At 50.7% G+C, this 22,395-nt stretch overlaps 1 protein-coding gene across 1 annotated transcript in view; it reads left to right on the top strand.

Annotated features, from left to right (window-relative positions):
• Nucleotides 1–21,794, top strand: part of Chaf1a (chromatin assembly factor 1 subunit A) — a 29,550-nt gene extending 7,756 nt beyond the window's left edge. Inside the window, exons 4-15 of the mRNA XM_048341939.1 lie at nucleotides 7,932–7,988; nucleotides 10,188–10,390; nucleotides 11,402–11,462; nucleotides 11,813–11,881; nucleotides 14,101–14,327; nucleotides 14,697–14,862; nucleotides 14,976–15,056; nucleotides 15,416–15,508; nucleotides 16,573–16,828; nucleotides 17,324–17,781; nucleotides 20,977–21,070; nucleotides 21,308–21,794. Of these exons, the coding sequence (XP_048197896.1) occupies nucleotides 7,932–7,988; nucleotides 10,188–10,390; nucleotides 11,402–11,462; nucleotides 11,813–11,881; nucleotides 14,101–14,327; nucleotides 14,697–14,862; nucleotides 14,976–15,056; nucleotides 15,416–15,508; nucleotides 16,573–16,828; nucleotides 17,324–17,781; nucleotides 20,977–21,070; nucleotides 21,308–21,408 (1,866 nt within the window). The 3' untranslated portion in view covers nucleotides 21,409–21,794. The remainder of the gene's footprint in view (nucleotides 1–7,931; nucleotides 7,989–10,187; nucleotides 10,391–11,401; nucleotides 11,463–11,812; nucleotides 11,882–14,100; nucleotides 14,328–14,696; nucleotides 14,863–14,975; nucleotides 15,057–15,415; nucleotides 15,509–16,572; nucleotides 16,829–17,323; nucleotides 17,782–20,976; nucleotides 21,071–21,307) is intronic.
• The last annotated feature ends 601 nt before the right edge of the window (nucleotides 21,795–22,395 follow it).

The raw sequence follows: 22,395 nt of genomic DNA, 5'->3' as shown, positions 1-22,395 counted from the left end.
ATCACTCTCATTTGACCCTAAGGCAAAATCACAAATCATTGTTTGGTTTTAGAGGTTTTGTTCATTCACCTTTGGTTTGGTTTGTTTACTTTGGATTTCTGAGAGTCAAACCCAGGTCCTTGTGCTTATGAGGGAAATGTATTATCTACCTCTTGGCCTTTGCCCCCCACCATTGTTGTAAAGAGGGATGCCTGTGTATGTAAACATTGGACCCTGAGATGGGTCTTTTTAATTGATACTGTTCCTGATTAATCAATCATAAGCTTCCAGTCTTGATTGTTTTGTGAATTCTGATCTGTACAGGACTACTTAGCTTTCTCAGTGATTTCTTTATTTTCACCTCCTGGGTTTATTTGTTAACTGTCCATCAAGACTGGATAATCCTCTTCTTCTCCCCTCCCCTAGTGCTTTGCTCTCTTTTCAGAGAAGGTCTACCACTTTTTTTCCGCTTAGGACAGGGTCCCACTAAGTAGCCTAGTTTGCCCTGGAACTCTGTCCTCCTGCTTCATCCTCTCTGGTGCTGGGATTGTAGGTGTGCTATGCCATACTAGGCAATTCTAAAGTTTAAATACATCAAACTAGGATAAACTCTTTGCTAAGCAAGTGTTCCACCACTGGGCCCTGACCCCAGTCTTAGAACTTCATTCTTGTCAGCCATCTTGTCCCACATTTCTGGTTGCTTGCTTTTCTTTCATGCTCCTGCAGAACTACTTTATCATGTGATAGATGGCAGCCAGTCAGCATTCCGATCAGGAGCATGCTTCCATTAACTGTGTTGGTCACAATCACAGCTGAGTCACACAGTTGAGCCATTCATAATGCTGTTTTTAAATTCTGTCCCGAGTCCAAAATTTCTAATACAGAGGATGTGCACCAAATGTTTGAAATTTAGAAAATCTTGCATTTAATATACTAAGCCTTAATATGAATACATTCTCTAAAAAAGTTTCAGAATGCCCTAGGAGGCAGTATTATCACAACTGTGTGAGTAATTTACAAGTACTGCAGGTGGCTTCAGAGCACCCCAGAGAGTGTTGGCAGGAAACTGCCAAAGCCACCCACAGGCCACAGTGGGCCTGGCTGCCAAGGGTGACTGTAGTACCCCCTGATGTTGGGTGCCCCAAAATATGAGTAAGAAGAGGTGGGTAGTTATCAGCCTTCTGGATGATGTGGGATAAAGGGTAGGGAAGCCTCTAGTCACGTTCAGTCTTTCTCTCTCTCTCTCTCTCTCTCTCTCTCTCACACACACACACACACACACACCTCTTAAGGTACAGTCATCTTCCAGTATCCTAGATGACAAAGCCTATGTATGTACAAGTTCCTTATGTAACATGGTACAGTAGTTACATGGGGCTTGCATGCATGCTCTGGGTACTTTAAATCCTCTCCATGACATGCTGTCTAATGTGGTGTGAATGGTGTGTAAGTCATCCTTAGATATGTGGCCTAGGGAATCATGATAGTAAAAAGTTTGGATGGCCAGGCACTGGTGGCTCACACCTGTAATCACAGGTACTCAGGAGGTACGGAGATCTGAGGATCACAGTTTCAAGCCAGCTGAGGCAGGAAGAGCTTATCTAACCACCAGAAAACCCGAAATGGTGCTGTGGCTCAAAGTGGTAGATTGCTAACTTTGAGCAAAAGAGTTCAGGGGCAGCGCACCCAGGCCCCAAGTTCAACCAGCAACAACAATAACAAAAGTTTCTGTGAATAGTACAAACAGTATTTTCCCCCAAATATTTATAACCACCAATGATTAATTTGTAGATATGTGTGACCCACTATATTGATTGTGTGTGTATGTGTGTGTGCGCATGCGCATGTGCTGGAATGCACATACAGGCCTGAGTTATCTGTGCCCAGCAATTTTCTTTTTTCAATTTAAAGACAGTCTTCCTGGGGCTGGGAATATGGCCTAGTGGCAAGAGTGCCCTGGGTTCAATTCCCCAGCACCATATATATAGAAAACAACCAGAAGTGACGCTGTGGCTCAAGTGGCAGAGTGCTAGCCTTGAGCAAAGAGAAGCCAGGGACAGTGCTCAGGCCCTGAGTCCAAGGCCCAGGACTGGCATGCATAAATAAATAAATACAGTCTTCCTATATAGCTCAGATGACCTCACGCTTCCAATCCTCTTGCCTCTGCATCTTGAGTGCTAGGATTACAGGCGTGCACCACCAGACCTAGCTGTGAATTTCTTCTTTGTCCACTTCATAGTTGGCACCTAACTCTTAACATCTTTCCCTGCCATGGGATTCCCCTTTTGGGGAGTACTTCATTTTTATTCTCTACTTTCCCTTCCTCCTATCTTTTTGCTAGGTAGGGATGTGTTGGAAGTTGCAGACTGTTTGTGTCATCTGAAGAATGTGGCAATCCTGGGGCCTGCTTCTCCTTAGCTTGTATATCCTCTGGGCTTATTGGTTCTCTTGCTTTATTTTTTCTTGTATTACAAGAAAATAGGAACTTGTCAAAAATGCATGTCCCAGGGCTGGGTATATGGCCTAGTGGCAAGAGTGCTTGCCTCGTATACATGAAGCCCTGGGTTCGATTCCTGAGTACCACATATATAGAAAAGGGCAGAAGTGGCGCCATGGCTCAAGTGGTAGAGTGCTAGCCTTGAGCACAAAGAAGCCAGGGACAGTGCTCAGACCCTGAGTCCAAGGCCCAGAACTGGGGGGGGAAAAAAATGCATGTCCCATGCCAGGTACCTGTAGCTCACCCCTCTAATCCTAGACTCTCAGGATGCTGAGATCTCAGGATCACAGTTTGAAACCAGCCCAGGCAGGAAAGTCCTTGAAACTCTTACTTCTAATAAACCACCAAAAGGCCAAAAATGGAGCAGCTACTCAAGTGGTAGAGCAATAGCCTTAAGCAGAGAAGCTCAGGAACAGTAATCAGGTTCTACCCTCAGTTCAAGCCCCAGGATTGGCACACACACAAAAAAGTATGTCATGCCATCCTCTCCCACAGAGCTGAGGGCTTGTTTTACTCATATTCTTCAAATCCTTCAAGGATCTGGTAAGTGAGCACTATGGAGAGCAATGATTTAGGACCATGTTTTTGTTTTACAAAACAGGCATTGCAAAATTATTATTTAGTTAAGGCAATTTAAATGTGAGATCTTACACAAAAATCTTTACATACCATTTTTGAAATACAATACTGTAATCTTCTGGATCAACTAAAAGAGCTGGTGTCTCCCTAAAATCTGTATAGCAGAAACCTGCTTTCAGCAGGTAAGTCTATTTACAAGTAAGACCCTCTTACTCTTGTAACATTGTCCTGTTTTGTTTTAAGAAACTATACAACTCCTTTTCCTGTAGACCAGTCCGTGTCTATCATCCTAGACACAGGCCCGTGCCACAAAGAACTATTTACACTGCGCACTGTCATCTCACCAATACACACCTGCCCTCCACCACCTGTGAAGGGCCCGAGGGGGGGCAGGGCTCATGAGACTCACAGTGACAACTGCAGGCACTTCATAAGTTCTCCGTACGAATGTTAAATGAAAACCATTTTATAGGGGCTGGGAATATGGCCTAGTGGCAAGAGAGCTTGCCTCGTATACATGAGGCCCTCGGTTCGATTCCCCAGCACCACATATACAGAAAACGGCCAGAAGTGGCGCTGTGGCTCAAGTGGCAGAGTGCTAGCCTTGAGCAAAAAGGAAGCTAGGGACAGTGCTCAGGCCCTGAGTCCAAGGCCCAGGACTGGCCAAAAAAAAACCCATTTTATAACACCACGACTATTTACATTTTAAACATTCATGTATCATCTATCTTCCAAGTTAAAAACATCAATTGCTATCAGACTTATTGTGGGTTTCACAATATACTGCTTCTTAACTTTTTAATGTAAACACATGTTCTTGATTTGTAAAAATTCAGAGTAAGCTTACAAACTTAAGTCTTTCTGGTAGGACCATGTTCTAAATAATCCCAAGCAAGGTCTTTTAAATAGCCAGAGTTCTTCATAGGTTATAGCTTTCCACCGACTGGTAGGGAAGTGTCATTTCTCAAGTTTGTTCACACTGAGTCTGTCATTTAGCCACTTTTATTGGTGACACAGAGTGATTATTCCATAAATGGCCATGTAGGTGCAGTTGTACCGCCAGCCTTTTCCTCTGTGCCCAGTGAGACCAGATTGCAGGGATGCTTTCTATCCTGGATAACTGACTTTGCAGTCAGCGCCCCTCATCTGTAGAACCACCTGTATATAATCAGCCGACTATAGGTCACAAATAGAAGTGTGTCCTGAGCATGAGCATATACAGACTCTCCCTTGGGTCATTCCCTACAGTTACAGTTGCACAGTGTCTACATTGTATCAGCTTTCACATCATTAGGGTCATGTAGAGGGGATGGAAAGTCAGATTGGGTGTGTGTGAGGGCACATACTAGTCTATGCTATGTAAACATGAAGGCATTATAAGTGAGAGGTGAACATTGTTTGGGTTTTGCTATCCACAGTAACCCTGGAGCAATGCTCCAAGACACCAAGTGACAACTCTAATAATCATTAAATTCTCCATGTAATCCTAGCTACTTTAGGAGGTTGAACTCTTGAGTTCAAAGCCAGCCTCTGCAGAACAGTCTGTGAAATGCCTATCTCCCATTAAACACCAAAAAGCTCAAAGTGAAGCTGTGGCTCAACTGGTAGAGCGCCAGCCTTGAAAAAACCCCATAAAACTGAGGTACTACACCCAGGCCCCGGGTTCAAACCCAAGACTGATACACGCAAAAATAAGTAGCTGGGGGCCAGTGGCATATGCCTGTAATCCTACCTACTCTGGAGGCTGAGATCTCAGGGTTGCAGATCAAAGCTAGCCATTTGACTCTTATCTCTAGTTAACCACTAAAAAGCCAGAAATGGAGCTGTGGCTCAGTGGTAGAGCACCAATCTTGAGCACAAAAGTTGAGGGACAGTACCCAAGCCCTGAGTTCCAACTCTGGAACTGGTATAAATAAATAAGTATATTAACTAATTAATTGATTGGGTTTTTTTTTGTTTTGTTTTGGTTTGGTTTGGTTTTTTTTGGCCAGTCTTGGGCCTTGGACTCAGGGCCTGAGCACCGGCCTTGGCTTCTTCCCGCTCAAGGCTAGCACTCTGCCACCTGAGCCACAGCGCCCCTTCTGGCTGTTTTCCATATATGTGGTGCTGGGGAATCGAACCGAGAGCTTCATGTGTAGGAGGCAAGCATTCTTGCCACTAGGCCATATTCCCAGCCCTGTTTTTTTTTAATGTTCTAAGCATAGTAATGCATATCTGTAGGGTAGGCTCAGCTTCCCTCTGCACTCTGGAGGTTAAGAGTAGAGGAGGATTCCTTGAGTCCAAGAGTTTGAGGCCATCCTGAGTTACATTGCACAACCCTATTTCAAAGTAATGGAAGTATTACAGCTCCCTTTGGCTGCTTCTGTGGCCCCTGAAGTCCTGTCTAATATTTTCTGCATCCTGGCCTGGGGAATACACTGTATTCTTTTGTTTCCTTGCATGAGATATAATTAGATGTTTTTCCTTCACTCAAGGTGTCCATGTTTGGTATGGGGTTGGGGGATGGGGATGAAGGTTATTTCTGCTTTAACTGCTCTGCGGCTCCCTTGCTGATGGATGTCCTGTTGTCTCCATGCTCCCCTTGACAACATGACAGTTGCTATGCCTTCCCGCTGCACGCTGCTGTGGGCTGTTAGAAGAGCAAGCTCCTTCTGCCTCAAGGAAGCATGCATTCATTTCTGCCCCCTCACACTCCAGTGTGGTTGGGCCAGTCTCTGCTATTCTCTCTGAAGAGAGGCTGCCCTAGCAACCACCCCCCTCCTTCCCTGCGGCACCCTGCCTGGACTTAGAAATGCCAGCCTGCAGGAATCTCAGTGCTCTGGCACCAGGAAGCCTATTTTGCCACCTTGCCTCTGGCAGCTGTTTTTTTTTGTGTGTGTGAGCTTCCTTCTGGGATCCTGGATCTGGCCCTGGGCAGATGATTGCTGTTTGGCCAAGCTCCAGATAGCCAATGTAGACCGCACATTGGTTTGGGAGCCAGCTCTAAAACTGGGCCCTATTTCAAGCAGTTAACATTTACTAGACAAAAAAGTCACTTGACCATCAGGGAAGCCGTACCCATACTATGAACCCGAGGCCCATGGACCTCCTCAGCCTAAAGCTCCGTGGCTCCTGGACCACAGTGGTCCTGGGTTCAGAGGAAACAGAGGCATCATGGAAGGCCTTGCATGGCAGCTGATGCCTAGCAGGTGTGGGCAAACCTGAAATTGCCATCTGAATTCTACACAAAGTACAGTAGCAGAAAGAACATACATATTCTGCCCAGGAGGCCGTCCATGGGGCCATGACATCACACCCAGGGACTTGGCAGGCACTGCATGTTCCCCAGGCACATGCCAGCATTTAAGGCTGCCCGGGGCTGGCAGTGGGGCTCCTGCCAGCACTGGGTACGGGGGGGGGGGGGCGGGGGGGGCATGGGACCTCGTTCATGTCTAGGCCTGGCCCTCCCCTAAAGCTAAAGCTAAGTCCAGAAAGTGCTTGGCTGAAAGACTGGGGTGTGGTGTTCTGGAAGTTCCATTCTGGCTAAAGGCCTGCCTCATGGGGGCTCGGGCTCCAGATGAAAACATCTGCAACTTAGTCATCACACACACACACACCCCCAAAGACGTGGCCTTTGCAACTCATATCCTTCTCAACTCACCTCCAGCCCCCTCTCCCTGCCACTTTAAGGGAGTAGGGAGCTCTTTCCTCCAGTTTTTACTTTTTCCTGAACTGTTCTTCACCCCAGCAGTATGGCTGTCAGGAGTCTAGGCTCTGCTGGTTAGGTAACAATCCTCCTTGCTCCTTTGTACCTGAGCCTTTCAGGTAATAGGAACCCGTGGAGCCGCAGTCCTGCTAGTTCCTGATAGCCTGTGCCTAGCTTAAAGCCGAGTGGAGACCCTTCTGCGCAGCAGACTTCTGCCCCTGGCAAGGGGGCTTTTCTCCCTTTCCACATTCTAAAAAGCAAACAGTGGGCTGGGTATAGCTGGGAGGTGAGCACTCACCTAGCATGCAGAAGGCTCTGGGCTCCGTTCCCATCACCAAGAAAGGAAAAAAGTAAAGTTGTGATAGACAGCGCTGACCAGAGATCACAGGGATCCACCCAGACACATCTGTGTGACTGACTCTGTGACACCCCTTATTCCTAGTGCCAGCTCCCCATAGGAATGCCCAAGGGGCAGCTGTGGGCCCCTGTTAATGCCTAGGGCTGTTCTCTCCAGACAGTCAGGTCCTGAGCTACAAATCCCACCCTGCCCTGTGATCCTAAGCTGGCCTGGCTTCTGGCTGGCTTGGCCCTGAGCTTGTTATTCTTTATCTGCCCTCCCAGCTCCCCTCTTATCTGTGCTCCAGATAGGGATATCTGAGCACATTTTTCAAGTCTCTGGCCCCACTGGGACATTTGGGTTTGTCAGTGGACAAACAAATTACTGAAAAAGGCTGTAGTATTTCTTGTTTTATAAAGATGGGGTTTTTGTTTGGAGACAGAACCCAGGGTCTTAGTATAGTAGGATGAGCGTGCGCGCGCGCGCGCGTGTGTGTGTGTGTGTGTGTGTGTTTTGATCCTCGGGCTTGAGCTCAAAGCCTGGGCACTTCCCAAGCTTCTTTTGCTCGAGGCTGATGCTCTACCACAGCTCCACTTCCAGCTTTTTTGTGGTTTATTGGAGAGAATTGTGTCATGGGCTTTCTTGCCTGGGGAAGCTTCAAACCATGATCCTCAGATCTCAGCCTCCTGAGTATCTGGGATTACAGACTGGAGCCACTGATGCCCTGGTACAAAGACATTCTTAGTAGCAGGGTCCTCCCAGACCTTTCCTCTCCGCTGGGACTTATAACCTGAACCCCTGAGGAAAAAGTGACTGAAACCATCACAGTTAAAACTAAATGTCTTTCATTCCAGATAACCAAGAGATGCGTCAAGGGCTCAACAGAGAAGAACAAAATGAGACTGCAAAGAGTAAGGCGTGTTCCCTGACACACACAAGCCATGCACTTCTCTTTCTGTAGGGATCAGAGCCCTGGCCCATCTCACCTTTGCCATGGCCACGGCTGTGTTTTATACCACGAGGCCACACAGCTTCAGGGTTCCTCGCTCTCTGCTTTGCCAAGTCCCCAGGTGTAGCTCATAGTCTTGTCTAAGCTATCATTATTAGCAGTAGCATTGTTACTACTGCCTTGATGCTCAAGCCTCTCGTAACTTAAAATCACCCCAGAAAGAGCTGCAGTGTTCACCTGCCAGCTTCTAAGGTGGGCATCTATGAAGAGAAAAGACTCAAGATGGCCACAGACGTGAGATGTTCCTGGGATCTCAGCAGCTTCCCCACTGAATAGCTGCTGATCAGACTCCTCCCTGCCCTGCAGCTAAGCCCAGGGCTTCATCCATCAGGCCCGTCCCTCCTCCTGCCCTGTGGTATCTTCCATGACCAGGACTGACTTACAACATTCTTGGCAAGATAAGGCACTCTACCCTCTTTCTCTACGCAGCGACCTGAGATCTGTCAGGGAAGATTTATAATGTTACTCTACTCATGGTGCTTGATGTGTCACACCTGACGCCGAAACTAAGCAGTGCTTTTCTGAGGGGCACTGTCCTGTGCAGAACAGATCAGCAGTGCTGGGGGGTGGGGGTGGCATCCCCCTCCCCCAGGCAGGTGAGCTCACCTGACACTTAGGATTTGGTAACTCCTAGGAAGCTCTTGAGTACCAGTTCATGTCCCATGTCTGCCAAATCAGGAACTAAGTGATGAAATGAAAATCACCCAACTCAGGGACATGAAGGAAGCCATAGTTGTAAGATGATGCCACCAGCCATCCAGGCAACTCTTCTGACTTCTGACTTTTCACAGAGCTGAGGAGTTGGTTTTGAAACATGCCATGTGCTAGTTGCTCACACCTGTGATCCTAGCTACTCGAGAGGCTGAGATTGGAGGATAATAGTTTGAACCCAGCTTGTTCAAAAATGACCATGACACTGTTACCTTGAATTAACCTCCAAAAAGCCAACCTGAGCCAGCACCACATATATAGGAAAAAAAAAATGGCTAGAAGTGGTGCTGTGGTTCAAGTGGCGGAGTACTAGCCTTGAGCAAAAAGAAGCCAGGCCTTGAGTCCAAGCCCAGGACTGGCCCCGCCCCCCCAAAAATAATAATAATAAATAAAAATAAATGGCCCAGGCAAAAAATGAGCCCTATCCTCCAAAATAACCAGAGCAAAAAGGACTAGGGGGGAAGTTCATGTGGTAATAGCATCTGTCTAGCAAGCAAAGCCCTGAATTTAAACCATAGTACATCTGGGGCGCCGTGACACATGCCTGTAATCCATGCAGCATTGCATCAGTGGAGGTGAGATCACAGAGGCCAGCCTGGGCAAAACATGTGACCCCCATCTCAACCATGGCTGGATATGGTAGCTCAAACTCAGCAAGACTTTGGGGAACTAAAATAGGATTAAGGGCTGGGAATGTGGCGTAGTGGCAAGAGTGCCTGCCTGGTATACATGAAGCACTGGGCTCCATTCCTCAGCACCACATATATATAGAAAAAGCCAGAAGTGGCTCAGTGGCTCAAGTGGTAGAGTGCTAGCCTTGAGCAAAAAGAAGCCAGGGACAGTGCTCAGGCCCTGAGTTCAAGCCCAGGACTGGCAAAAAAACAAAACAACATGAAATAGGATTAAAGCCCAGACAAGCCTAAGCATAAAGTGAGCCATACCTCGAAAACAACAGAAAAGGCTGGAGGTGTGGTTCAAGTGGCAGAGTACCTGCCTAGCAAGCTAGAGGCCCTAAATTTAATCCCTAAGTACTACCAAAACTATTTGATGCCACCAAAAGAAAAAGGGTGAGGGATCTTTTTTTGTTTGTTTTATTTTTTCACTTATTGAGATTAAATAATTACATAAATTCCACAGTACATATTTCAGCTTTCACAGTGATAAACATCATCGTTGTAATTTACAAAGCTTATGAACGGGCGAGGGGTCTTAATTGAAGGTCCCCTGTAGTGGTGGGGAGCTGGGATGCACCCAGGGCCTAACGTCCTAGCCACAGATTATGTCCCTTTGGGCTTTGCCCAAAGGCTTGTAGAGTTGGCTCCCTTCCATCCCTCTGCGTTGGGTATGCCCTTAGGTGCATGTGCAAGGCCAGTGTTGACTTGTGTCATAGGATAAAGAACAACTGAAGGGAGAGAAGGAGAAGCTGAAGGAAGAGGCCCGGCGGGCGAAGGAGGAGGCCAAGAAGAAGAAGGAGGAAGAAAAAGAGCTGAAAGAAAAGGAACGGCGTGAAAAACGGGAGAAGGACGAGAAGGAAAAAGCAGAAAAGCAGCGGATCAAGGAAGAGAAGCGCAAAGAGAGACAGGAAGCTCTGGAGTAAGTTCCCCAAGCCAAGCATGGCTGCCATGTCTCCCCAATGGCTGGGCTCTGGTGCAGCCCCTTGACCTTACCCCTTTGCTGTTGCACTGAGAAGGCAAAACAGTGGCCTCCAGCCAGTCCATTTGCAGGCGTGAGTAATAGTAGGGAATTACATTGGGGCTTTGTTGTCCCTGTTCCTGTTCCCCATGCCAACCTGCTCAAGATCCTTCTTCAAATTTCCTTCAAATATAAGCTTTGTGTTGGTGGCTCCTGGCTAGTTGAGATTTATTTGTTTGTTTTCCTGTGTTCCAATTCCCATTAAAATTTCATATTGAAGCCAGACACTCACACCTATAATCCTCACACCTATAATCCTAGAGCTATTTAGGAGGCTGAGATCTAAGTCTGCCTAGGGCAGGAAAGTCCATGAGACTTTTTATTTTCAATTAATCACAGAAAAAGCCACTAGTGTCTCTGTGGCTTGAGTGGTAGAGTGCTTAGCCTTAAGGAAAAGTTGCTTAGGGGCAGTACTCAGGCCCAGAGTTCAAGGCCTAGGACAGTAAGTTGGGACCTGGAGAATCACAGTTCAAGACCAGCCTACCCAGGAAAGTCTATAGGACCCAATCTATTTAACCACCAAGGAAGCCCTGGCTAGGCGCAAGGCTCAAGTGGTAAGAGAACGGAATGTGAGTATAAGGACCCAAGTTGAAGCCCCAAGTGCTCCTCCCCCAAAAAAAATTCATATTGAGAGGCGGTGTAGTGATGCACAATTGTAACCCTAGCATTTTAGAAGACCAAGACTGGAAGATCGCAGTTCCAGCCCCACCTGAGCTCTGGTGAAACCCTGTCTTGGAAATTGTGATTTTCATTTTTCCTTGTTTGTACTCATTACATACTTTTAAGGTGGTTATCAAACTAACTTCTAGCCATTGGAAACAGAGCACTGCTTCCCAGACCATGAGCGTACCCAACACTTCCTACCAGAACCCCAGCCCAGCAGTGGCTCAAACCTCATTTGCTCTCTCGTAGGGCTAAGCTTGAGGAGAAGAGGAAAAAGGAGGAAGAGAAACGGTTACGAGAAGAAGAAAAGGTAACTCACTCCCTTCCTGCGGTTACGAGAAGAAGAAAAGGTAACTCACTCCCTTCCTGAGAGCCTGAGAGCCACAGTTGGGAAAGGATGCTCTGCCTCCTTTGCTGCCCCCATCCTGTCTCAGGAAGCTAGGCGGTGTCTCCAGCAACTGCTGAGCCTGTTTAGATGGTCGCCCATCACATCCACTGCTGCCCATGGGACAGTGCTGACATCTTGAGACCCTGCAGCACTCCCTCTTGCGGGCGAGTGGCCTTAGGAACTAAAAATAATGTGTTCACCTACAATCCTGGGGTTCCCCCTCTGGAGGATTAAACTGATTGAAAAACCACCACCACCCTCCTCTGTTCCAGCGCATCAAGGCCGAGAAGGCTGAAATCACCAGGTTCTTCCAGAAACCAAAGACTCCACAGGCCCCCAAGGTGCGTAGCCTCCACCTTTCCCTTCCCCTGCCACCACTTTCTGTTTTTACAAGTGAGGGGTGTCTTCTGACCGGCTTGCTTCTGTTTCCTTAAGACGGGGCCTCTGGGCACCCAGAGCACTCAAACTAAAGTCTGGAGGTTTAATTACTGGTCTTCCACTTTGTTCCAAAGAGGAAAAAGGGGTCCTTTGAACGTGCTGTGCTTGGAGGCTGCCATGGGCAGGATGGAAGGGGGGGGTGTTGAAGAGGTGAGAGCTTCAGCTCGACCTCACCTGAGAATGTGGGGTCCCCGTCACTGGGCCCAGCTTAGTCCCAGCATGGGACCAGTCCCTGGCGGCCCTCACCCTTCCAGTGCAAGGGTGGCCATCGGTCCTTTGCTGCTTGTGCACACATGCATGGGCCACTTACTGGGTCTGCAGTCAGTCTTGTTATGACTTCTGTACCTGGCTCGTTTGAACATTCATATAAACTCAGAAACATTGTGGTTTTTGTTTAAAACTACATGCTTGGTTGGATGCAGTTGTCTTTTCACTCAAGACTGTGGTACTCTACCATTTGAGCCATACCTTCACTTCTGGCTGTTTGCTGGTTAATTAAAGTCTTTTTTTTTTTTTTTTTTTTTTGCCAGTCCTGGGGCTTGGACTCAAGGCCTGAGCACTGTCCCTGGCTTCTTTTTGCTCAAGGCTTGCACTCTGCCACTTGAGTCACAGTGCCACTTCTGGCCATTTTCTGTATATGTGGTGCTGGGGAATCGAACCCAGGGCCTCATGTATATGAAGCAGGCACTCTTGCCACTAGGCCATATCCCCAGCCCCCTGCTGGTTAATTAAAGATAAGAAAGAGTCTCAGGGACTTTCCTACCCAGGCTGACTTTGAACCATGATCTTCAGATCTTAGGCTTCTAAGTAGCTAGGATTATAGATGTGAGCCTATGTGACACTTCTGAGCATGGCTTTGGGCTATCCATAGCTCAAACCCACGTGTGCACCCACACGTCCTTTCCTGCTACTTGGAAGTGACATTGCTGCTGGGTCGAGGACACCCACATGGGCAGCTGTTGGCTCCCAGGCCAGGGTATGCCCTAACTGTGTTCCATGTAGCTCGTGGGCGGGACTCCCATCCTGGGACCCTTCTTCTTACTCAGTTTCTTGTGCTGTGGAGCATCTGGCCTGAGTAACTCAAGAGAAGAGAGGTTTACATTGACCTCCATCATGGCGGAGCAGAAGAGCTCACTTCACAGCCAGAGAACAGAAGAGAAGGGGAGGGGAGGGGAGGTACTGCCATCCCCTTATGCCATGTCCATTGGTGCCATCTTGGCCCTCGTTGCACACGTGCCTTCCGGGAGACTCAGTCTAGACGTCCATCCTTCAAAGTGCCTACTGCTAGTGCTGACTCTGTCCACTACCTAGGTTAAAGTCATACAGCAGTGTTTTGTTATTCGTGACACCATTTTATTCTTTCACAACAACTGGCTTTTAGTTGGAAAGCCATGTTCTGTGATTATGAATACATTCTCTTAATTTTTCTCCCATTTCTTTAAGCAAAAAATAAAAAGCTCAATTTTCAATCTGACTTGGCCCCACCGGAATGTCTGGTACCCAGGGCGGGGGCCACGGGCCTCCCTTGTCCGCTGTGCTGCCCGTGTCCCCCGCCTCGGTCATGAGGACCTCTGCTGGTGCTCGGCTCCGGTTCTATGGGTGTGGCTGCTGTGGGGGCATCAGGTCTATTTTTCTCCTGCGCCCAATGACTGGCTTCCTGTTCGCACCCCAGCAGTGGCCTTTCCTCCTCTCCCCAAGCACGGCTGTCTTCCAGTGCTGCCAGCCTTGGCACCACGGTGACAGGCTAATGGGGTCAGAAAGAAGGGCTCAGATCTACCAGGACTGACACGTGCACAGGTGAGGCTGAGAAATGAGACCTGATGTATAATCATCATGTATTTGAATGGTGACCTTAACCATGACCACTCTGCTGTTTGCTGCTGTACCTTGCTCATCCAGGAGAAAGGGAGGAATCATTTATCCATAGGGTCCCCCTATGCAGTCCAGCCTGGCCTGGAACATGTGAGCCTCTGCTTTCATTCCTGGCTGCTGGAGTGACCCGTATGCACACCTGCCCAGTTGAGCCATCGCTCTTGACCTCCGTGTCTGGCCATGTCTCTGCTCTGCCAGGTGCTCCAGGTGTGTCCATGCCCTTCATGCCCACTCAGCCTTTGTGTTTCAGACCCTGGCCGGCTACTGTGGGAAGTTTGCCCCCTTTGAAATTAAAGAGCACATGATCCTTGCCCCTCGGTGCCGGGTAGCCTTCGACCTGGACCTCTGCGATCGGTTAGACCAACTCCTCCAGATGCAGAGCGGGGATTTCTCCTTCCTGAAAGAGCTGAACGATCGCCAGCCCCTCACGTCAGGACCTACCCGAGTCCACAACGAGGACTCTGACTCATTCAGCAGGTTAGAGCCTCTTCCAGATGGGAGTCAGAGCCCCAGAAAGCAGAGCAGACATCCCCCCTCCCCCTGCTGCTGCCAGCCTGTGACCCACGAGCTCTGGTGTCTCTCATCATTCACTCTTCCAAGGGACCACCTGTCCCCAGGTGTTCCCACCTGTCTAATAAACAGGCTCTAGGGCAGTGTGACTGCCCCTATTCTCCATGCTGCCCCCTCACACTTTGGCTGTGTACCTTGTGTAAAAGCCCCCCACAATGCTTTGGGGACAGTGGTGCTGCTGTGTAGGGTGGCCTATCCGGCTCGCCCTGCAGCCTGTGGGCAGAGCGGGGCATGGGTGGCGGAGAAAGCGCTTTCCTGAGCTCAGCCTGCCCTCAGTGAGGTCATGATTGTGGAGAGCAAGGTCGATGGCGCACCTGAACGAAGGAAGTTTGGACGCATGAAGCTCCTGCAGTTCTCTGAGAATCACCGGCCAGCGTACTGGGGCACGTGGAATAAGAAGACGGTGGTCATTCGGCCTCGAAATCCCTGGGCCCAAGACAAGGTGAGACCCTTCAGGTTTCTTCTCTCTTCCCACTTTCCTCATACCTGTCTCTGGTTCCTTGGGCATGCTGGCTTACCCTACCTTTGTAATTCACATTGCACCTCTCTTTGCAGAAGCTCCTGGACTATGAGGTGGACAGTGATGATGAGTGGGAGGAGGAGGAGCCTGGGGAGTCTCTGTCCCACAGCGAAGGGGTAAGGATGGGCCATAAGCCCAGACTGCACAGGTACACTGCCACAGAGCCAAACCCATATTTACTAGCCAGGTTCCCACCTTGCATACCCAAGCTACGCATGTCTGCTTCTGCCCCCCACCCCCCACCCCCCTTCATCCCCACTGTCCCTGTGGCTGCATGGGATCCTTGCTGCCCGGGCAGCATCATAGACTGCATCTGCTGCCTTGCTTTTTTTCCTGTGCTGGGGCTGGAACCCACGGCCTTGTTGGGCAGCTTCTCTGGGGAGCTGCACCCAGTCTCAGCACACTCGTGTTATTTGGTGATGAAGCCCCCCATTACTGTTCCCACACATGTTCAGTTACTGCCTTTTCTCTCAAGGATGATGATGATGAAGTGGGTGAGGATGAAGATGAAGATGATGGCTTTTTTGTGCCCCACGGGTACCTGTCCGAAGACGAAGGCGTGACTGAGGTGAGGGTGGGCAGGCTCAAAGAGCTCACGTGGCAGTGGGTGCCCTGTGGCCCCGGCCTCTTGACAATGGTCTGGAGTCCTGCTGCAGCCCAGCAGGGGGACAGGATGCACCCAGTAGAAGAAAGGAGATGTGTTTGCAGAAGTGGGGGGGGGGGGAGCAGGGGAGAACATCCTTAGAGAGGTGTCTTCAGTACAACCTGTACCCCTCAGTCTTGCACTAATGTGAGGTTTCTTCATTTTTTTTTTTTTTTTTTTTGTGTGTTCGGGTTTGAACTCGGGGCCTTGCACTTATTACTAGGTCCACAGATGCCCTGATCGTTTGAGCCACTTCCTCAGTCCTTTGTGTTCTAGTTGTTTCTCAGACAGGAGCTCAGGAAAGTAGAATTGTGGATCAAGTGATAGAACACTAGCCTTGAGCAAAAAGACCAGGGACATCGCCCAGTCCCTGAGTTCAAACCCCAGGATCAGCACACGCCATAAAAGTACAGATAGAAGCTCACACTTTTGCTGGGCCAGGCTTGAGGAGATCCGCCTACCACTCCATCCAGAGTAGCTAGGATCGTAGGCATGCACTGCCATACCCAGCCTTGTAGAGTTCATTGAGATAGGGTCTCACTCATTTTTCCTTTCTGGCCTGATTTGGCCTCCAACTTTCATCCTTCTATCTCTGTCTCTTAACTAGCTGGGATTATTTAACTATTGGCTACGTTGTGAAACTCCCACTGCAGATAAGAACCATCCCATCACTCCAGAAGATTCCCTGAGTCCCTGCAGGTGTCTTGCCACAGACTGCTTTCTAATGTCAGAGATGCAGCTTCGGAGGTTGTTGGGTGTAGCATCTGGGAAGCCCCCACAGGACTGTCATGGGGTCAGACTCAAAGGACACAATGTCCCTGTGTGCCCTAGATGACCCTTGCTTGAAGAGTGGCCTTAAGGTGGCCTTGCTTGATGGGGTGCATCAGCTAGAGAGAGGCAGGACAAGCCTTGACCAGAAATACCTGGTCAGGTGCAGACCAGGCCATCCAGGAGCAGTGACCCTGGACAAACTTGTCTGCAACCTGCAGGAGTGTGCTGACCCAGAGAACCACAAGGTACGGCAGAAGCTGAAGGCCAAGGAGTGGGATGAGTACCTGGCCAAAGGCAAGCGGTTCCGCCTCCTGCAGCCCGTCAAGGTGGGCTGCGTGTGGGCGGCCGATGGCGACTGCGCAAGCGCTGAGCTAAAACTGCTGCAGCAGTTCACAGCATGCCTGCTGGACACCATGCCCCCCGAGGAGGAGCGGACGCCCAAGGCTTCCAAGCCGGAGAAGAAGGACCAGCAGAGTGAGTGGGGCCCCAGGCAGCTGGGGTGGATGGTGGGCTCACCTGAGATGACACGGCCACAACAGTGAGGACGGAGCCTGCACCTCCCCCTCCCGTGTCACCTGTTCCTGGGGGTGGAACTCAGGGCCTTGCCCGCGCTGAGCCAGCAGGCCTTAGACTTGGGTCCTCCCACCCTGAGCCTCTGGAGCACTGGGGTGACCAGCCCCATCTCACCCCGCTCTTGGTGCAATCTTGGACCACTGGGCAGGCCTGGGTTTTCACATGCACAAGCAGTGGCGAGTGGCTGAGCATGAGCCTCCGTGGCGGGCAGCCCAGCTCCCATAAGGCAGCTTTCCAGGGCTGGCTTTGAGAGCCTTCTGGGGCATAAGACCGCTTCTTGGGCACACATGGCCCAGGCTTGTCCACCCCCTAGAGCTGGCCTTGTGACCCCACACCTCTGGGCTGTGGGCATGTGTCCCGAGTGTCTCAAGGCCTCCCTGTCCCCTGTCCCGCCAGTCCTGGCCCAGCTGCTCCCGCTGCTGCATGGCAACGTAAATGGGAGCAAGGTGATCATCCGGGAGTTCCAGGAGCACTGCCGCCGTGGCCTGCTGAGTCCCAGGGGCGTCCCCAGCCCCCCCAGCCCCACCTCTTCCCACCCTCCGAGCCCCGGCTCCACCGAGGAGGCCGCCGCCGTGCCCTCCAAAGCCCGGCTCAAGCGGCTTATCTCCGAGAACTCGGTGTACGAGAAGAGGCCGGACTTCAGGATGTGCTGGTACGTCCACGCACAGGTGCTGAAGAGCTTCGACCAGGAGCACCTGCCCGTGCCATGCCAGTGGACCTACGTCACCATGGAGCCCGCCGTGTCCCGGGAGGACAGTGGCAGCATCCCGGGCCGGCCCGTGTCGCTGAAGCGGAAGTCTGCGGGCAGCATGTGCATCACGCAGTTCATGAAGAAGCGCAGGCATGATGGCCAGGTGAGCCCCAAGGCGCCCTAAAGGAATCTGAGGCTCAAGTAAGGTTGAGAAGCAACACCCACACAGGTCCTCCTGCCCAGACACGTGAGCCTCCGCCATAGTTAGGGCTCACTCTTGGGGCACAGCTGCATGGTGACTGGCCCTTTGGTGGCCATGTAGGGGCTACTCGTGTTTTCTGTCAGTGCATTTGGTGGCTGGGCATGTACTCTTTCCCTGTCTGTGTGGGTAGCATGTGCAACGTGACACAAGTGGTCACGGCATGGGAGAAGGAGCTCAGGACACGCTGCCGCTCACCGTGGCTGGATTCTGCCATGAGAGCACTCTTCCCCTCCACCCCCCAGCCCCCCCCACCCCACCCCCCCACCGAGGGGCCTGGTATCCTGCGACCTTCCAGAAGCCTGCAGGGGGGTGAGGCATGCAGAGATGGCACTGGCAGGAGTGCTGACAGGGTCCTGTAGGCCAGCAATCCTGGGATAGAGTGCTTATAGAGCTGGCAAAGAAACAGTGCCACGGAGGTGCCATGCACACACACCCACAGGACGCCCATGAGCCTCCTTGCCAGAAGGACTGGAGAAAGCCCCTTGGGCTTGGTGTCATGCGGCTTCCCCCAGCATCCTTGGCCTGTGCACACAGAGTCCCCTAGCTTAAGGACCTCCTTGTTGCCTTTTCCCCAATCTTAGAATGGACCCCAGAATGTTAATGTTTAGAATGCTCTTGTTTGGGCTGGGAATGTGGCCTAGTGGCAAGAGTGCTTGCCTTGTATACATGAAGCCCTGGGTTCAATTCCCCAGAGCCACATATATAGAAAAGGCCAGAAGCGGCACTGTGGCTCAAGTGGCAGAGTGCTAGACTTGAGCAAAAAGAAGCCACGGACAGTGCTTAGGCCCTGAGTCCAAGCCCCAGGAGTGGCAAAAAAAAAAAAGAGTGCTTGCCTCATATACATGAAGCCCTGGGTTCGATTCCCCAGCTTGAATTCTGGGCCTGGGCACTGTCCCTGAACTCTTCAGCTCAAGGCTAGCACTCTACCACTTAAGCCATAGCACCATTTCCAGTTTTTGTTCTGCTAATTAATTGCAGATAAGAGTCTCGTGGGGGCTGGGAATATGGCCTAGTGGCCAGAGTGCTTGCCTCCTACACATGAAGCTCTCGGTTTGATTCCCCAGCACCACATATATGGAAAATGGCCAGAAGGGGCGCTGTGGCTCAGGTGGCAGAGTGCTAGCCTTGAGCGGGAAGAAGCCAGGGATGGTGCTCAGGCCCTGAGTCCAAGGCCCAGGACTGGCCAAAAAAAATAAAAAAAGAGTCTCATGGACCTTTCTGCCTAAGCTGGCTTTGAACCACAATCCCCAATTATCTAGTGACACTAACAGGACCTCAGTCTAGCATGCATACAAGACCTGGAGTTCCAGCCCCAGCATTGTGGAAAAAAAGAGAAAAGAAAAGGGGCAGACCAGTGTCATGGTAGGCATCTGTGGCCCCGCCACTCTAGGGGCTTAGGCAAAGGATTACAGGAGCCCCAGAATTTTGAAGCCACCCTGGGTAACAGTGAGACCATCTCCAAAACAACTTTCTTGACCTTGATGTTCCTGGTTCTTGCCTCTGCATTCGGCAGGGACAGTGGTGATGGGGAGGTGAGTGTTACAGCCTGTGACTTCAGCCCAGGGGCTGCACTCTGTATGAGCTCGCAGGAAAGCGTTTGGTACCCAGGAGCAGGACAGTGATTTTCCTTCATCAGAGGAAGATGTCCACTTCCACTCGCACTTCTGTGTGCATGGGGCCCTTTTTGAGGATGCTGCAGCAGCTCCTCTGCTTGTCTGACCTGCCCTCCCTTTGGGATAACTAGCTGGCAGGCTCTGCCCTGGAGTTGGGTGCCTGGGGAGGGGCTCCAGCCCAGGGGCAGGGTTGCCTCTAAGCAGAGCTCATGTGGGACTCTGCCCTGGGAGTTGACAGGGGGGCAGCAGGCAGGAAGCCTGTTTGCCTACTGTCATTTTGTTAGCTACTGCTGCTGACTGTTGTTTTATTTTTTATTTTTTGTGGTACTTGGACTTTAACTCAGGTCCTTGTGTTTTACCGCTTGAGCCATGCCCCTAGCCTTATTTGTCTTCATTGTTTTTTAGATAGGCTGGCCTGGACTGTGGTCTTCCTATTTATGCTTCTGACCTAACAGGGATGACAGGAGAGTCACCATACCCAGCTTTTTGTTGTTTGAGATAGGGTTACCTTGGCTGGCCTCAAATCTCACATGATTCCACTATCTTAGCCTCCCAAGGAGCTAAGTTTCTAGGCATTCACCACCAGCACCCCTTGGGGCAAAGGTTTGTGTGGAAGAATTTAAAAATTGTCTGAGAGCTGGGTTCCTCTGTGGCTCACATCTGAAATCCTAGCTATTCAGGAAGCTAAGATCTGAGGGTCATGGTTCAAAGCCAGCCCAGGCAAGAAAGTGCAGGAGACTCTTATCTTCAATTGACCATAAACAAAAAGCTGGAAGTGGAGTCCTGGCCTAAGTGGCAGAGCACCAGTCTTAAGCAAAGAAGTTAGGGACAGCACCCAGAGTTCAAGCCCCAGGACCAGCAGAAAGAAGGTCTGAGGGAAAGCTGCCCCCTGGAGTTGGCACAGTGGGCCCTGATGGGATGGTCGTTGTGATGGACTGGCTGCAGGAGCGACGTGATTTCACTCCCACCCTGCCACATACCCATCCTGTCTGTGCTGGGACAGAGGCTGATGGTCAGAAGAACTCTTCCGCCTCCTGGCAGTTGCCTTTGGCATCTCTGCACAGCTGTGCTTAGTGGAGATCCAATGGGAGTCGAGTGCTAAGGGCAGTGGGGAGATGTGACACCAGGAGGCCTGGGCTTGCGAAAAGCAGATGCTGAGATAGATGTTCCATCCGTCTCTTTCCAGCCAGAAACCCAGTGCTGTTTCTTTTAAATTCAAAGATTTAGTTTCCACCTTACCTAGCCTCAAGTTTTGTCCCAGTAGCAGCAAGTTCTCGGGTGGTTTTCCTAGTGAGGCAGATTGGGGGGTGGGGTGGGGCTGTTCTTAGAAGATGGGAGTATGGCTCATTTTGGGAGGACTCCCCACTCCAGATTTTTCCTGGCTGTTGGGCTCACGTGTAGAGACTAGCTCCTGTGTGTAAGGAGGAAGAGGAGGCCACTGCAGAGGGCCACACTTCCAGTGATGGTCTGTGGTTCTGTCCAGACAGGAGCTGGGGACATGGATGGGTTCCAGGCAGACACTGAAGAGGAGGAGGAAGAGGACAGCGACTGCATGATAGTTGACATTCCAGATGTTGGTAAGGAGGGCAGAGCCGCAGGTGTGGAGGGATCATGAGCTGGGCAGAAGGAATTTCAGGGACCCTGCCATCAGCTGGCTACTAGAAAGGGAGGGAGTCAAGACCGGTGAGTGGGCACTGGCTCTGGTGGGCCCCAGCACCTCCCCCTCCTACTAGATGCACCCCCAAGAAGGTTCTTCCCAGGGGGCCTGACTTGGGGGATACAGCCTGCCCAAAGACCCTCCTGTCTGCCCCCAGAAGCCCAAGAGCCATGTGGACCTACTTCTGGAGCTAAGGGCACTGTGGGGCTGAGCACTGGTGAGAGCCTGCTGCCTGCCAGCCCGCTTGGCGCCTCCTGAGGGCCTGGCACTGCTGGGTGCCCCCGCCACGGACCGGATACTTGAACTTTCTATGGACTCCTGTAAAGAGCACTTTGTCCTGCTTCCCCGGCCTCACCAAGGCCTGAAGAGATTTTATATAGAATGCTTCTTTTCCTTTAGACATGTGTAAAAATTTTCCAGAAAAGCTGCATATAATCTGTCCTTTAATAAAGCATTATTGCAAGGTGGTGACTCCTCCAGGCCGCCTGCTGCCCCCAACCCCCCTCAGGCCATCAGGTACCTGGGGAGGGCTGGTGTGGGGTCAAACACCTGTAAATGAATGGAAGCCACAGGGACACCATGGCCTTGAGGCCGTGCCTGGACTGATGTGGAAGTGTATAAACTTATTCTTTAGTCGAGCTCTCTGTCTTGTGTCAGATGCATTTCTTTGGTGAGTGAGTGTGTCTAGCTGTAGCCCAGTATAGTTTGGTCTGCTGGGAGAGCATTACCCCAGGTGTGAGTCATTAATTCCTCACACTCCCTGGCTGCCCTGCACAAGGAGGGCTTCCAGGTGCTTCTGTTCCTCAGGTGAGGGTGTGTTCCTGACCCCATTCCTCAACCAAACCAAGTCAGCTTGGCTGAGCTGCCCCTCGCAATGCCATGTGTCTAGGAAAGGAAGCAAAGAGCACAATGACAAGGAGGCACATGCGACTAGGGCCTCTTACCATATTCAGATCTTGGTCAAGGTTTCAGCAATTTATACCACTCAGACCCAGAGCTCTCCTCTTCTCCCAACTCTTGCATGCTTGGGCACTGCCCCCAAGCTCTTGCTCATGGCTGGCGCTCTACCACTTGAGCCACAGCTCTACTTCCAGCTTTTTGCTAGTTCATTGGAGATAAGTGTCTCATGGAATTTCCTGCCTAGGTTGGCTTTGAACCATGATCCTCAGATCTCAGCCTCCTGAGTAGCTAGGGTTATAGCTGTGAGCCACCAGCACCTGGCCCCATCTCTTTCACAGCCCACCA

This window comes from Perognathus longimembris, chromosome 3 (genome assembly GCF_023159225.1).
Source record: "Perognathus longimembris pacificus isolate PPM17 chromosome 3, ASM2315922v1, whole genome shotgun sequence".
NCBI classification, from domain to species: domain Eukaryota; kingdom Metazoa; phylum Chordata; class Mammalia; order Rodentia; family Heteromyidae; genus Perognathus; species Perognathus longimembris.
Note: the sequence above shows the minus strand (reverse complement) of the source record. Positions and strands in the feature narration are given on the sequence as shown.